The 15668-nt window shown below is 37.9% G+C and overlaps 1 protein-coding gene across 8 annotated transcripts in view; it reads right to left on the reverse strand.

Moving 5' to 3' along the window:
- Positions 1 to 251: 251 nt before the first annotated feature.
- The window catches only part of Cast (calpastatin), a 102567-nt gene continuing 87150 nt past the window's right edge, over positions 252 to 15668 (reverse strand). For all 8 annotated transcript variants that reach the window (XM_048424661.3, XM_048424639.3, XM_048424670.3 and 5 more), the window contains 8 exons: positions 12519 to 12611; positions 9717 to 9821; positions 8025 to 8117; positions 6787 to 6822; positions 6196 to 6288; positions 4353 to 4424; positions 1953 to 2013; positions 252 to 856 (listed from right to left, as the gene is read on the reverse strand). In XM_048424661.3, coding sequence (XP_048280618.3) covers positions 1966 to 2013; positions 4353 to 4424; positions 6196 to 6288; positions 6787 to 6822; positions 8025 to 8117; positions 9717 to 9821; positions 12519 to 12611 — 540 coding nt within the window. In that variant the 3' untranslated portion in view covers positions 252 to 856; positions 1953 to 1965. The remainder of the gene's footprint in view (positions 857 to 1952; positions 2014 to 4352; positions 4425 to 6195; positions 6289 to 6786; positions 6823 to 8024; positions 8118 to 9716; positions 9822 to 12518; positions 12612 to 15668) is intronic.

Raw genomic sequence — 15668 nt, forward strand, 5'->3', positions numbered from 1 at the left:
TAAGCGAACGATTGCAATCTGGGGTTCATGTAGACAGTGGAACCACAGTTTAATGATATGGTAAACCAATATAGTTCAAACCATATGAGTATTCTAAGAATCCCAACTTTATTGCTGAAACTTGCTGTGCACTGACATCACTATCCTGTGCTTTGCTCTTGTGCTGACTTAATTCAAGTCTTAGTGTATCCTTTCTGTCTCAAGTCTCTTCTGTCCTCATTCCTAGTAAAGGAGAGATCAGTTACGAAAGATTGGTGTTCCCTGGTTTACCCAGGTTATCTATCATTAATTTATTACTAGCAGCGCCAAAGGAGTTATGTGCCCAATATACAATATTTTATATTTGACTTATCAACATTAACCCAAAAGATACATCAAATACAGTTCAAAAGCCCGAGAGAAAAAGAGGTAATAAGAAATCAGAATACTGACAAAAGATGAGAGCATTATTTTTCAAATGCTAAAAAAATTAAGTGCAAACCAAAAATACTAATGAGATTTACAGGTACTGAATGTATAATGTGCAAAATTTTGCAAAGGTTTTCCGGGTTTTTCTTTTCTTTTCTTTTTTTTTTTTTGGTGTTTTAAGAAACTATGAGATATGTTTCTTACAAATATAAATCTTTCTCCCACCTAAAGGTAATTAAAAATCTTTGAAGTTTATCCATACCTATATAGCAACACAGGTGAACCAGAGACATTCATTTTCTTTTTGAAAAAGAGTAACAAACCAATGTTTAAGATGTTCAAAGGCATCACAAATACTACTACATAGAAGCCACCCAGAAAAATTGTCACCAAAGCGTTTGTTCTTCAAATCAGCATCCACCAGTTGAAAAAGTTTTATTCAGATACCCTGAAAATACAAGGAAATACAATTATTTTCTTAATATAAAATCCTCATTTACCTCGGAAGATGTGCAGCAGCTCGAGGTGGTGTGCACTGGCTCCTCTACAGAACATGACATGGATCATGGGGAAAGTGGAGCCGATCTAACCCACATTTTTCTTTTAAAAGATTCCCACTTCACATTTTCATTTGGGTGTTTATGCCACAGTCTGAATGTGGATATTAGAAGGCGTCGTTCGTGGATCTACCACGTGGGTCCCAAGGGTGGAACCTGCATAGTCAGGCTTCGTGCCGTGCCATCCCCATTTCATTTTCTTTCTTCTCTCTCTCTCTCTCTCTCTCTCTCTCTCTCTCTCTCTCTCTCTCTGTCTCTCTCTCTCTCTCTCTTTTTTTTTTAGGCTTTGTTGGGTAAGCAGTTTCATTTTATGGCTTATAAGAAGGCCAGAGCCCATCTATTGAAGAATAGGTCAGAATCAATCATTGTTCTTTCCAAATTAACAAAGTTAAAGGTTAAACTCTATGGCTCCCAAACTCTATGGTTTCTACCACTCGACATGATTGTTATTTCAGAAACCAATTAATGTCATTTTGCTACAAACTGTAATACATTAATTTGCTTTGCAACAAAAGTCTGTATTTCAAAAATTCTACTAGGTTCTGATGTATGATTTTCTTTAAAAGTCTGAGTACTTTAAAAGGTTTTTTGTTTTATTTTGTTTTGTTTTGCTTTTTGATTTTGGTTTCTCAAGACAGGCTTCTACGTATAGCCCTGTCTGTCCTGGAACTCTGTAGACCATGCTGGTCTTGAACTTACAAAGATCCACCATCTTCCATCTCCTGAGTGGTGGAATTAATGGTGTGTGCCACCACTACTCAGCTCTTAAAGAGCTCTTAATCACATAAATTTTGTTTTTAAATTCTAGTAGCACAATAATCCCTTTAGTGCCTTTTAGAGAAGGGAATGCTTTGAACTTTGCAACATTTCCTGAGAGTAGACCACAACAAGTCTGAAATACTCAAGAGAGAAACTTCATGTCTCTTCCCATAATGCAAGCTGCTAGAATGGACAGTTATTGTTATTTACAGAAAAAACTCAACTTACCAAATGTGTAACTTTAACTTTCCTTTTTGTCAGCCTTTGGACCGGACGCTTCTTCTGTCTTCTAAGGAGGAAGCAAAGCTAGAGTCAGTGCTTTCATTTCTAAATGAAATCAGTTCTAAATCACTGTTTCACCAGGAAACTTTAATGAAAAAAAAAATGGGCTCCTAAGGATTAAACAAACAGGTAGTAAAAAGGGTGGGGTGAGAGCTAGGGATAAAATAGCCTAGTCTATGACACAAACAGACTCTGTCCTTCCCACTCAGGTTTTAAGTTATAAGCTATAAGTAGCCGTAAATCATCCTAAATTTTCCACTTTAAACTTATTTTTTTATTGTCCGTATAAGAAAGCTTTCAAGTGCAGAAGTGTTTCTGGAATTAGGACAGTGTTTCACCATCCCACCGTGACCCTGTCTTTTTCCGCATTGAGAAGGGGCTGGCTGACTCATCTCCACTGTGTAGGGAGGGCAATTACATTTTCTGGTTTTCCTAAATGGGTTGGTCAGGCACTTTTGTAATTATAATTAAAAGATAAGGAATTAATAATTTAACCTGAGACATAATATTCTTGTGCCCTGTGATGAAATCAGTTATATAAAGACTTCATTAGCTTGTTCCTAAGAAATGCTGATGACTCAATGTAAAAAAGAGGCCATGAATTTGGAAGAGAGTGAGGAAGGATATATTGGAGGAAGGACTGGGAAGGGCGCATTGATTTAATTATAATCTCAAAAAGAAAAGAGTAACTAGTCTATTAGGGTCTTTTATTTCTATTATGGTTCAAATGAAGATTGTAGTTATTTAAAATAAGACATACATAGAATTGGAAGGAACTTAAAAATTGTCTGAGCCAATATCCATCTCTGACTCAGCTTGAGAAATTTTAGTGATAGGAGATGTGCAACCATGATGCTACATATGTCCAGTTCTCAACTTTCACCCATTAGTTTTCATCCTACTTTGTACAACACAGAAAGTTAGGTACTGCTATATGAATTGGATATTAAATGCCCCTTAAGAACCATGTGTAAAAGTCTTGGGGGTGCTGTCAACTTTTACAAAGCAGGGCCTTTTAAGATGTCCTTAGGCCAGCCATTGGGGTGTGACCTTATCTCACTCAGGGCTGTGGTATCCCATCTCTTCTGTGTTTCCTGATTTATTAGGTGAGCAGTTTACCCCGCAACAGATTCCTATTTTAAAGCACTGCCTCGTGAGAGGAAAAAAGCAATATGATAATCGATCATGAGATGGATTTTCTCTTTGTACCTTAAAGGGTCTATCTCAAGTCTACAGTGACATGATGCTGGTCATTATATGGATTGTCTTATTATTTACTAATCTCCCTCCCAAATACCGTAACCAATGAATACATTGGACTGTGGAAACTCGAATGTCTTCCCTAGCTTTATAAATTATCTTCTGCCCTAGTTAGAGCTCTGTCAACTTAACATCCTAGAGGCACCTGAGAAGGGATCTCAGCTGAGATTGTTCAGTCCAGACTGCTCTGTGAGCATGTCAGTAGAAGACTATCTTGTAATTGATGTAAGAGGGCTGAGCCCACTGTAAGCAGCATTAGTCCCTGGAAAAGTGAGCTTGGCTCAGGATGAGTCGTGAAAGAGCTACCAAGTAACCTTACATCCATAGTTTCTGCTTCAAGTGTCTGCTTGAGTTTCTGATTTTTCTCAGTGACTGATTGTGATCTGGAAGTGTAAGCCAAAAACCTCTTTTTTCCATTAAGGTACTTTTTGATCCTGGTGTTATATTATAGTACCTGAAATCAAACTACAATAATCTCCATGTTATAAAATCTATGTAAATCATATGCTCTGGTGGTACAATAATAAAAGCAAGCCACATGCTATTTGAACTGTTTGAAGGACACATTTCATTTATATTTTCAAAGCACGAGTTACTTAAAAACACTATATATACACATACACATATAATATATATTTCTGTCTTTAAAGTTTCAACTTAAATAACTTTTTGAATTTTTTTAAAAAATTTTATGTGTACTGGTATTTGGCCTGCATGTATGTCTGTGTACCACCTGCATGCCTGGTGCCCCCAGAGACTGGAGCAGCATTCTATTCCCTGGAACAGGAATTATAGATGGTTGTGAGTTACACCGGGTGTTGCGAATCAAATACAGATCCCTAGAAACAGTCAATGCTTTTAAGAGCTCAGTCATTGCTCCAATCCCCAAGAGATGGATTTTTTATTTACTTATCTATCTGTCTGTCATCCATTCATCCATCTATCTTTTTAGTAAGGCATGAGGATAGTTATTACTTAAAAGTCTTTCTCTCTAAATAGCTTGCAACATCAAGCTTTAGCTAACAGGTAAATATTACTTCCTTGCAATTGTTAAACAAATAATGATATATTTATGGCCATGTTTACCTTGGAGGAATTCTTTGGTTTTACTCCATTCTTGGGTGCTTTAGAACTTGAACCCATCTTCTTGCTCTTCTCCTAAAACAATGGAAATGTAATGAGGCTACTGCCATCATCAGTCCACAGAGACATTGATCGTTAGATGAACACAGACTACTCCTGTTAACAGCCTGCACACCCCAACTTAACTGAATAAAAATGAGTAGCTTGGTATTAATCTTCAAAATAACAGTGACTATACCCATATTTAATCAGGACATAAAAAAGGCTAATAATAGAGAACTGTGGGTTATACTAGTGCCTAATATTTCCCATCATTTCCCATCATTTCATGTGAACCCCAAATGTATTCCCACAATTTCCTTTTAGAAAATCAGAGGTTAAAAAAAAAATCAGAGCCAGGCAGAAAACCCATTGTTTTCTCTCATTAATACATGCTAGTGAAATGAAAACAAATGTGTAATTAAACAGTTGTGCTGCACTTAATCGATAAAGCACATCTCATAAATCGCACAGCAGGAAGGGTGGATGTGGCAGTCTGTTTGCTGCTGTTTTGGCTGCATTAAACTTAACTCATAATCATGTCCTCTACACCAAGTGATTTAATTTACAGACTCTCTCAGCCTCCTGCTCCTCTCTTCTGGAAACACCTAATTGATGTTTCTATCTCCTTTCCTTTCCTCTTTTTTCTCTTGTCCCCCTTCACTTTATTTTCCCATTCATTTCCTCTCATCCCCTTCTTTTTCTCCACTCTGTTCCAATCTATTCTTTCCTGTTTTCCTCTTCTTTGATAAATGTCCTATGTTTTTGCATGAAAGCTATACAGCTTTCAAATGTAACAGTTTTAATGGTTAAATCCATTTCTCTGCTAACACTAAAAACAGGGGTTAGGGGTTTTTGTTTTCCTCCATGGCACAAAAAAAGTCAATGTAAGTAAAGAAGAGCTCTGATTTTGTTTTTGCTTTTTTGTTTTTGTTTTCAGAGACAAGGTTTTTCTGTAGCTTTGGAGCCTGTTCTTGAATTTGCTCTGTAGACCAGCAGACCTCAAACTCACAGAGATTCACCTGTTTCTGCTTCCTGAGTGCTGGGATTAAAGGTGTGTGTCACCACTGCCTGGTTTGTGAGACTGATCAGTGTGGCTGTTTTACTCTCTGAACTTCAGGATAGCTTCATTTATTAAAATACAAATAAAATATCACTACAGTTTAGAAAGATTCAGTTCAAATTACATGTTCTGGGCACTTATTAAACATCAGATTTCTGCAAATTTGGGTACAGAAATTGAAGATCCAACTACTATACATAGTATCCAGCTCATTGGGAAATAGGCATCTGGTGCCAGGTGACCACATGCAGAAAGAGAGTGTGCAAAGGCTACCAGGATGGTTTGAGATGGGACAATGGCCAGAAGTGGTCAGGCAGAGGTGGAGTCAACCAGCTGCACCACAAGCGACAGGAGGAAACTCCAGAGAACAAATGAGTGAAAGAGAGTCTAGGGGATTGAAGATTATCACAAGAAATGAGACTTACTGTCTGTGCACTCACAAAATTATGTGGTGAACAAAAATGATGGCTTTGCAGGTTATAGGCCACATGCAGAACCCTGATGAAATGATATTAAACTATGTGGAATAAACATATCATGAAGACACTTTTGTAAAAATATTTACTGACAAAGACAAGGAAATACATCAAATAATAGTGATGTGGGCTGTAGAATTATAACTTTTCCTTAAGGGTGCCATAAGGGTGCCATAAGATTATTAGTTCTACCCTGTAAAAATCACATAGATGTATACATACATGCTCATGTGTATTTCAAAGAAATCAGTATGAAAAAACACAGTACCTTTGCTGTATTCTGTGAGGTCTCTGCAGTTGAGGGGCAGCTATTCAAATCTTCAGAGAGGGCATCAATAGGGTCCTGGTCATGAGCAGGCTTCTAGGGTATTAGAAGAGCCACATAGAGATTATCATCTCATGTTCTTAACAGTAAAACATGTTTAAGAAGAAAAGCTTACTGGTGTTTATTTCCCTAAAACACTACACTATGTAAAGGGGCCATGAAGCATGAAAACCTAAGCATCTTCATTTTCTCCTTTTTCCTGGGGACAGTGATGGGGACAGTCTCGTGCAGGCTGAACCAATCAAACTCACCGCGAACCTCTTATTTTTCCATGTTCCTTATCAAGAGTTGGGATTATAAGTATGCACCACTGTGCTAGGTCCATCTTACGCTCTTTGGTACAAGTTTTCTCACTCAGAAAGCTGGTACTATTTTTAAATGGCTCTTGTGAGAAATAAATTGGAGTTAGTAATATAGGCCTATCTGTACACATTGTCAACAGGACAAAAATATTTAACAATGTTTAGCTTCTTTATAGCTTAAAGAAGGCTACACCTATATGAAAAACAACGAAAGTATACATCATAGTATTACCTTTGATTTCTTTGTAGGTGGCTTCTCTGGTTTATCCTTAAAAATAAGGTAGACTTTTGGTTAACTACAATCTCTTTGTACAGGTTCACTTAGTTATAGACAGTATCTTTAGAAATCAAGGACTGTACAGAATTGATAACCTTAGCACCTAACCCAGATCTCTCCCAGATCTTTACCTTCACAGCCCTTTTGGTAGCCACAGGGATATAAGGATTTGATTCTGGAAGTGGCACAGAGATTATGTCGAAATTGTCTGCCACCAGAGAGTAAAATTTATATCCACTTGAACTATATGAGCTACATGCCTTGTTCTCTTTTATTTGTTTCTATTATTGTTTGTTGTTGTTGTTTTGCTTTCTTTAAAAACACTAAATTGCCTTGGCTTATACTGAATTTCCAATGCTTCTTCTTCAGTCTTCCAAATACCTGACTAAAGGTCTGCACCAAGCCTGATACTCATTGTATTTTCAAAGATTATGAATACCACTAACATATAGGGCTTTTATCCATCGTAAAGCAAGGGCACTAAATGAAACATCTCCAATAATGAAAAGCAGATGATGTAGCAATATCAACATGGGGGAGGGTGAATGATAGCAGGATACAGAATTTCCAAGGATACTTAATGCAAGCAAAATGAAAGAATCCTATTCCAGCAAACACTGAGACTTTGGTCAAGGAGGGGCTTCTCCACTGAGATTTCAGAGCATACAGATGGCACCTGGACTCCTTTGCTCCATTTGATGAGCAGGCCTGAGAAGGATGATTCATCCATCCCCAAACAGAAAAGGGGAGGCAGTCAAATTAGCTTAAAGAAACAAAAGTTTAGAGATACTGTGGGAAAAGAGAGGCCAAAGTGTGGGGGAGTCTTGTTTATTTGCCCTCTCTGTTTACCACTGCCCCTCCTCTGGTTTCTTTACACACAGACAGCTTCCTTTGACATCTCATTGTTTCGGTCATTTTTAGAGACAGTTCTTGAAAAATTAACTCTTAACTATATATTCTTGGAATCATTATCAAGAGCCAAGAAGTACTACTGCAACATCAGGGCTCAGAACATGAATAATAGGACCATTTTAAGAATATACAGAAGAGGGTAGAAACCCTGCATATTACCTCTGAAGAGACAGTAAAAGTACTGTCATGATGTGTTTTTATGCACTGTAAGAGTGAAGCTTTCATTCACTTCCAGAGAAGTGAGAGCAGTGACATGATCTAGACTGTGTGCCTTAGTTTACCTGTCCATCATTGTCCAGAAGGTGCCTATACTCAGGTGGGATGGTGTCATCTCTTTCTCCCAGTTTCTCTTTATGTTCTGCTTTAATTTTTTCCTATAAACGTTGAAGAGAAAAAAAAAGGATGTTCATTTCCCTCTTCACAATTCAAAGTGCAGACACTACAGCTATTGTATTTTCCTGAAGCAAAACTTAAAGCAACAAAATGGATAGTAAGCAAGAGCTACTGAAAATGTGAATATGCCCATATCAGTGGTCTTAGTGGCTAGGACTCATTACTATCACTGCCATGTTATGGGTTCAATTCCTGGTCAGGAATCCAACGTAGTAATATATTTAAAAATGCCACGAAGAGAAGTCATGTCTTGCAACAAGGCTCACATAGCACGTTATTGGAAGAGAAGAGGGAAGGGGCAGAGAGGGTGGCAGAGACCAGTCCCTGGGGACAAGAGTGAAAGAAGAGAAAGATAGAAAGGGAGAGAAAGAGACAGGAAGTGGGTAAGGCTCACCTTTTGAAAGGGAACATAGTAAATGTGCACAGGGTGTGTTCTTAGTGGCTGTAGATAAGGATGTATTTTGTCAGGAACCCAAGAGCAGGCCAGTATAGATACCTGAACACTAACAACCCCCTATCTGTGATGTCCCCTGATCTCTATCACAGATTTTTTGGAGTACAGATTAATCTCTTTGCAGCACTACAATATAGTTTTTAAAATATAGGTGAAGTTAATCTCAGCATTCATACAATGATGAGAGAATGCAAATGATAATGTCCTGTCTTTGGGACATTGTTTCAGATGCTTAGAAAGTTACCTCCTTTATAATTTCATTTTATTATTTTTGTGTGTATGATTTGTGTGTGTGTGTGTGTGTGTGCATGTGTGTGTGCACAGCATGCATATAGAGGTTGAATAACAATCTTGAATGTCATTCCTCAATTTCCACTTTGTTTGATATAGGGTCTATTGCTTTTTCTATGCATATGCCAGGCTAGGTGGCCTACTAGCTGCCGACAGACAGCTCTACTATCTGTGCCTTTGATCTCTGTGTATGGGCTCGAATTATAGACAATCACACTAAATGACTAAGGATTTGAACTCATGCTGTAAGGCTTGTGTGGTAACCACTTTACCCACTGAGCCATCTCCCTAACTCCAGCTATTTTTTGATTCTAAAATATGATCAAGTCAGTTGAAATAGCTTGTTAAATATTGTATTTTAAATATAAATGTTTATACATGTTGAATATAGTTCAGTTAGTTTATTGTGACTGTCTAGACGTATGTCTGCAGAGTATAAGTTTTTATATACAGTTTGAATTCAGATTCAGTTATGCTTGCACAAGAGGTGCAGGGGAAACCTGTGCTGTGTGTGATCTCTGCCATTACAAATACAAAGTGTGGCCACTCAACAAGTATATGCCTTTGAGTAATATGCCGTTATTCCCAAATAAGGCCAGGAAAAAATATTGGAAGAGAAAAACCTTAAAACACAGCTGTGCTTTCATTTTAAAATTAAATTTGCAAACAGGAATGTTTCCTGTTATGCAATGTGCACTGAAAATGCAATTTTCAGTGAGAAAAAAATACAACCTACACCAAAAAACAGGAAAATTAGATGAAATGGCCCAGTTGCTAACCACCTCCAGACAATGCCAGAGAGTCTGTAGGAATGGAGTGGGAAAATATCTTTTACCTTTACTTTATCATCTACTGGTTTGTTCTCATCTGGGTCAGGCTGTCTTTGCCCAAGACTGTCAGAGAGTTCATCCAGTGCATCATCGAGTTCTTTGTCTCCATGCTAAAAAGTAAATAATTCTGAATTAGTTATAAGTTAGCCAAACTGTTCAGGGAAATCACCCAGGATCCTCACCATTTTATTATAGACATCTGGGAGTAAGTCACAGGGATAGACAGTGTCAGAGCACAGACTACGCTGACGGCGGAAGACACAGAGCGGTGAGAGCATCTGCCTTCCCTACCCAGACGCCTCAAAGACACAACACCAGGTTAAGGAAGGCTTTTGGTGGAAATATAGGGGCTGCATCCACATAAGTGACCTAAATCTTATCTAGAGGTTCTATAAACAAACAAATCACTTTCCTTTTTATCCCACTGATGTAGTCGATGGCTAGCAAGCAGATTTTCAGTGGAACATAAATATGTCTTTGTTTTGTGGTTACTCTAAGATCAGACTGGGGAGGAACATGACAAAGTACAGCCATAAAACTCAGTACCACTATTCTGCCATTTGTTGGAGCACAAACCCCACAAAAGTTCGGTTTATGTTACTGAGTGAAAACACGCCTCTGACATGTTATGTGAGTTCCTAAAAGAATCCAGATAGCTTTGGAACTAGTGGAGAATCTCTTTCTTTACCTGCAGGAGGCCCACGACAGTTAAACTGAAGAAATTAATGGAAGATACTCTAGGGGAAGAAAACCACCAGATCGACACAGTTTGAGCTAACTAGAACAACATTTCATTTTACATTGTCTACTGCACAATTCCTAAGGCAATTCATCTCCCAAACCTGAGTTTTCTCAGCTGGGAAAAGTGAGTGACACCTACAAGTCACACTGCTGAGAGGAATGTGTGCTGACGCTTAGTTAAGTAAAGAATGCACTGTTCTTGATCTTGTTATTATAGTGAAGTTCTACAAACCTTTTAAAATTATTCTTAACATAATAGGTGTAAAATATTGGCTGTCTATATCTATATGAATTTACTTTATGTCCATATAGATCCAATTAAAAATGTTTTAATGTCTACATTTTACAAGACACCCTGCTGTGATATGTCCTGCATTGTTCTGTAATTATTTTGAAAATGGGCCATCATACATTATCCCATACATTTGTTCCCCAGCAAATAAGTGTTATCCTCTGGGTAACACATCATTATAATTTAGAAGTAAGCAAGCACAGGGAATCTAAGCTAGTTGCTTAAACACATTGCTAAGAAGTGAGTGGAAAGCCTGGTCCTTGGACTGAAAGCATGGTGAATCTTTTCCTGCCATTCTCAGTCATGTTTTAACTTTGTTAGGTTCTTCTCAAGAAGGTTTTCCTGCAAGGATCATTTAAGCATAAAGCTTTTTGAAAATTTTTCTCAGGATACTCTGCACATATGTAATTTTTCTGAAAGATTGCTAGACACAGCAAAAAAATTTGCAAGAATTATGATAGTATAGTTAACTCTGATGTTCACATATAATTCATTAAAATAAACATTTTTACTTAGATTTACTTTCATTCTACACACACACACACACACACACACACACACACACACACACACACCCCACACACACACAATTCTCTAATGGGAAAGCAAAGGAAAGGAACCCCTGTAAAAATATCCTGAAAGGCAGAGGCTTACATCTGGATTGAGAAAAGAACTGCAGCAACGAGAGTGGCTGATTCACTGATTCTTTCTGCTGCACCTTTTAGACATGTATACTAAACATGCACACATGGAAGGGAGTATTTTGCTTGTTTTAAGCAATTGATTTCCATTAGAGTCCAGAAACACAGCTGTAAATGGTGGAGCTACCTGTGGTTAGTCTGGACTTTGTCAGCTCTCTCTGGATATTTTAAGATGATCTTGAGCTGACCCAACAGGATAAAAATTCATCAGAATCTAAGACCACTGTATTAAGAATGTTTTGACATCACATCAAAAGGAACGAAAACAAAGCTGACTTCACTAAGGGAACTTCACGTAGCAAATGAGCCACTTCGCTCAACAGAGAGGATGAGACTTGGTTAAGGGTACCACTTTGTCTTTTTATGCTCAATGAATAATGTCTGTTTTAGCACCATAGACAAAGAAGTCAGGAAAAGCTTTGGTTCCATAGCCTTGCCTCATAAGACACAATTAAAGCAATATTAATGCTGTGAATTTTCTAATGCTGATATAAAAAGGACAAATTTTCACTTTTGAAATGGTGGAAGAACAATGCAATTCCATGACACACTTGTCATTTTTTTTTCTCAGAATAGCTCAAATGCTCAGAAATTTCATACAATAAATGGGATCAAATGATGGGTAGTAAATTACAGAATAGGCCAAGAAAGACAAAGGAAATCAGTTTTGAGAAAAACTAGGGGCATTTTTTAATCTAGTAGATAGATAGATAGAGAGATAGATAGATGATAGATGATAGATAGATGATAGATAGATAGATAGATAGATAGATGATAGATAGACCCTCCTCCATCTATATCTATCTGTATTATATATACATATATATTCATATATATAATGAATGAGAGTTTGTGTGTGTGTGTGTGTGTGTGTGTGTGTGTGTGTGTGAGAGAGAGAGAGAGAGAGAGAGAGAGAACTTGTTGTTTCTCAAAAACACCAATCTAAGTCTTTCTGTAACACAAGGTGCTGGATCTTTCTAATAATTTTTCCTATACAATTGTACTAGACAGGTGCTTTATTTTCTTTCTTTTTGCTGTTTTAAAAATATTTCCAAGAAAGGTAATCTACTTACCTCAGTGTCAGGGGCTGCTGCATGGGTGCTAGGAGCAGGAGTCTGGGAAACTACTTCAGAGATGGCAGCAGAAAGCTTGGTATCATCAAATTCCTTTTATTAAAAACATTATTATTTACATGTTACATATAATATTATGACCATGATATCTTTGTTTAAAATACAACTCTTAAAACTGCTTAGTTTCTTAGTCCCTTTATTCAAATGCATGCCTTTTTGCAATCTTTAAAACACTATTTTTTCATTTCCACTTCTATAGTATTTTTACAATTTCTCATTTTTTTATTCTTAGATTCATTTTTATTATTAATTACATGTAAGTATGTGTACATAAGGCTGTATGTGTATATGAGTACAGTTGCCCATGAAAGTCATAAGTGGTCCTTAGGTCCCTGGAGCTGTAGTTACATAAGGTTGTGAGGCATTTTGTGGGTGCTGGGAACTGAATGTGGGTCCTCTGACAGAACAGTATGTGCTGTTTTAGGAGGTCCCATGTATTGGTTGTTGCTCTCAGTGTCTTTGCTACTGGGGTTATATTTAGGAAGTGGTCTCCAGTGAGTTCAGTGAGAACAGACTGGAAGTGTCAGTGAGTTCAAGGCTACATCCCACTTTCTCTTCTATCAGTTCAATGTAACTATTTATGTTGAGGTCCTTGATCCATTTGGACTTGAGTTTTGTACATGATGATCGATATGGTTCTATTTGCATTCTTCTACACGTTGATATTCAGTTATACCAGCACCATTTGTTAAAATGCTTTTCTTTTTCCATTGTATCATTTTGGCTTCTTTGTCAAAAATCGTGTGTTCATAGGTGTGTGGATTAATGTCAGCGTCTTTGATTCTATTCCATTGGTCCACATGTCTGTTTTTATGCTAATATCATGCTATTTTTATTACTATAGCTCTATAGTAGAGCTTGAAGTCAGGGATGGTGATGCCTCTGGAAGTCCCTCAGGACAGGATTGTTTTAGCTATTCTGGGTTTTTGTTTTTCCATATAAAATTGAATATTGTTCTTTCAAGATCTGTGAAGAATTGTGTTGTGATTTTAATGGGGATTGCACTGAAACCTTTAGATTGCTTTTGGTGAGATTGCTATTTTTTGAATGTTTATCCTTCATATCCAGGTGTATGGAAGATGTTTCCATTTTCTGATACCTTCTTAAATTTCTTTCTTTAGAGACTTAAAGTTCTTGCCATACAGGTTTTTCACTCATTTGGTTAGTGTTACTCCAAGATATTTTTCACTTCTGGATATTGTAAAGGGTGATATTTCTCCAATTTATTTCTCAGTTTGTTTATCATTTTTATGTAGGAGGGTCACTGATTTTTTTTTAGTTAATCTTGTATCCCACCCACATTACTGAAGGTTTTTATCAGCTATAGGAGTTCCCAGGTAGAGTTTTTGGGGTAAGGCAAAGGACATGGTAAATAAGACAAAAAGACAGCCTACAGAATGGGCATAGATTTTCACCTACACCTGTCAGAGGGCTGATCTCCCAAATATATAAAAAACTCAAGAAACTAGACATCAAAATACAAAATAATCCAATTAAAAATGAGGTACAGAGCTACACAGAATTCTCAGCAAAATCTCAGATGGCTGAAAGGCATTTAAGGAATTGCTCAACATCCTTAATCATCAGGGAAATGCAAATCAAAATGACTCTGAGATACCCTCTTAACCCATCAGAATGGCTAAGATCAAACATAATGAGGACAGCTTATGTTGGGGAGGATGTGGAGTCAGTGGAATACTCCTCCACTGCTGGTGGGAGTTTAAATTTGTACCACCACTTTGGAAATCAGTATGGTGGTTTCTCAGAAAACTGGGAATCAACCTACCTCAAGACCCAGCAATACCCAAAGGATGCTCAATCATACCACTAGGACATTTGCTCAACAATATTCATAGGAGCATTATTTATAATAGCCAGAACCTGGAAACAATCTACATGTTCCTCAATTGAAGAATGTATGAAGAAATCGTGATACATTTACATAATGGAGTGTTGCTCAGCTGTTAAAAACAATGACATCATGAAATTTGCATGCAAATTGATGGAACTAGAAAAAATCATCCTGAGTGAGGTAATCCAGACTCAGAAAGATAAACATGGTATGTACTCGCTCATAAGTGGATATTAGGTCTAAAGCCAAGGATAACCAGACTAAAATCCACAGCACCAGAGAAGCTAGGTAACAAGGATGACCCTAGGAGAGACACATGAATTGCCCTGCAAAGGGGAATTAGAGGAAATCTCCTGAGTAAACTGGGGGTAAGGGGCAGTAAATGGAAGGGGTTGGGGGATGAGAACACAAGAGAATGGGATGGTCGAGCAGGGAGAGGGACAGAGTGGGAGAGCAATGAAAAGAGATCTTGATAGACAGAGTCACTATGGGGTTAGGGAAAAACCAGGCCAGAGAAATTCCCAAGAATCTGCAAGGATGACTCCAGTTAAAGACTCCTAGCAGTATGGAGAGGGTGCCTGAACTGGCCTTTCTCTGTAATCAGATTAGTGAATACCCCAACTATCATCATAGAGCCTTCATTCAGTAACTGATGGAACCAGATGCTGAGATCCACAACCGAGAACCAGGCTGAGCTCCAGGAATCCAATAGAAGAATGGAGCAAGAGTGGTCAATATCATGATGGAGACAGCTCTATCAAGTTCTTGAAAACCCATTAACTCTAGACCCACAGCTGTGGAGCCGCCTTCAAAAGACCAAACTAGGCCCTCCATATGTGGGATACAGTGGTGAAGCTTGGAATGAGAGGCCCCTGGCAGTGGGACCAGAATCTATCCCTTGTGCACAAGCTAGCCTGTTGGAGGACATTCCCTATGGTGGGATGCCATTCTTGGCCTTAATACAGAGGAGAAGGTCTTGGTTCTGGCCCAACATAATGTACCAGACTTTGTTGACTCCCCATGGGAGTCCTTACCCATTGAAAGAAGTGAATGGGGGGTGTTCTGGTGGGGAGGGAGGAGGGATGGGGAAAAACTGTGTTTGGAATGTAAAATGAAATTTAAAAAACTAAAAATATGTAATAAAAAAACCCAGTATGTGTTCTTAACCATTGAGACATCTGTCCAGCCAATGATTTCCTCTTTCTATTTCACATTTGTTACTCTAAATGCCATCCAAC

The sequence above is a fragment of the Myodes glareolus genome, chromosome 15 (assembly GCF_982192425.1).
Source record: "Myodes glareolus chromosome 15, mMyoGla1.1, whole genome shotgun sequence".
Classification (NCBI taxonomy): domain Eukaryota; kingdom Metazoa; phylum Chordata; class Mammalia; order Rodentia; family Cricetidae; genus Myodes; species Myodes glareolus.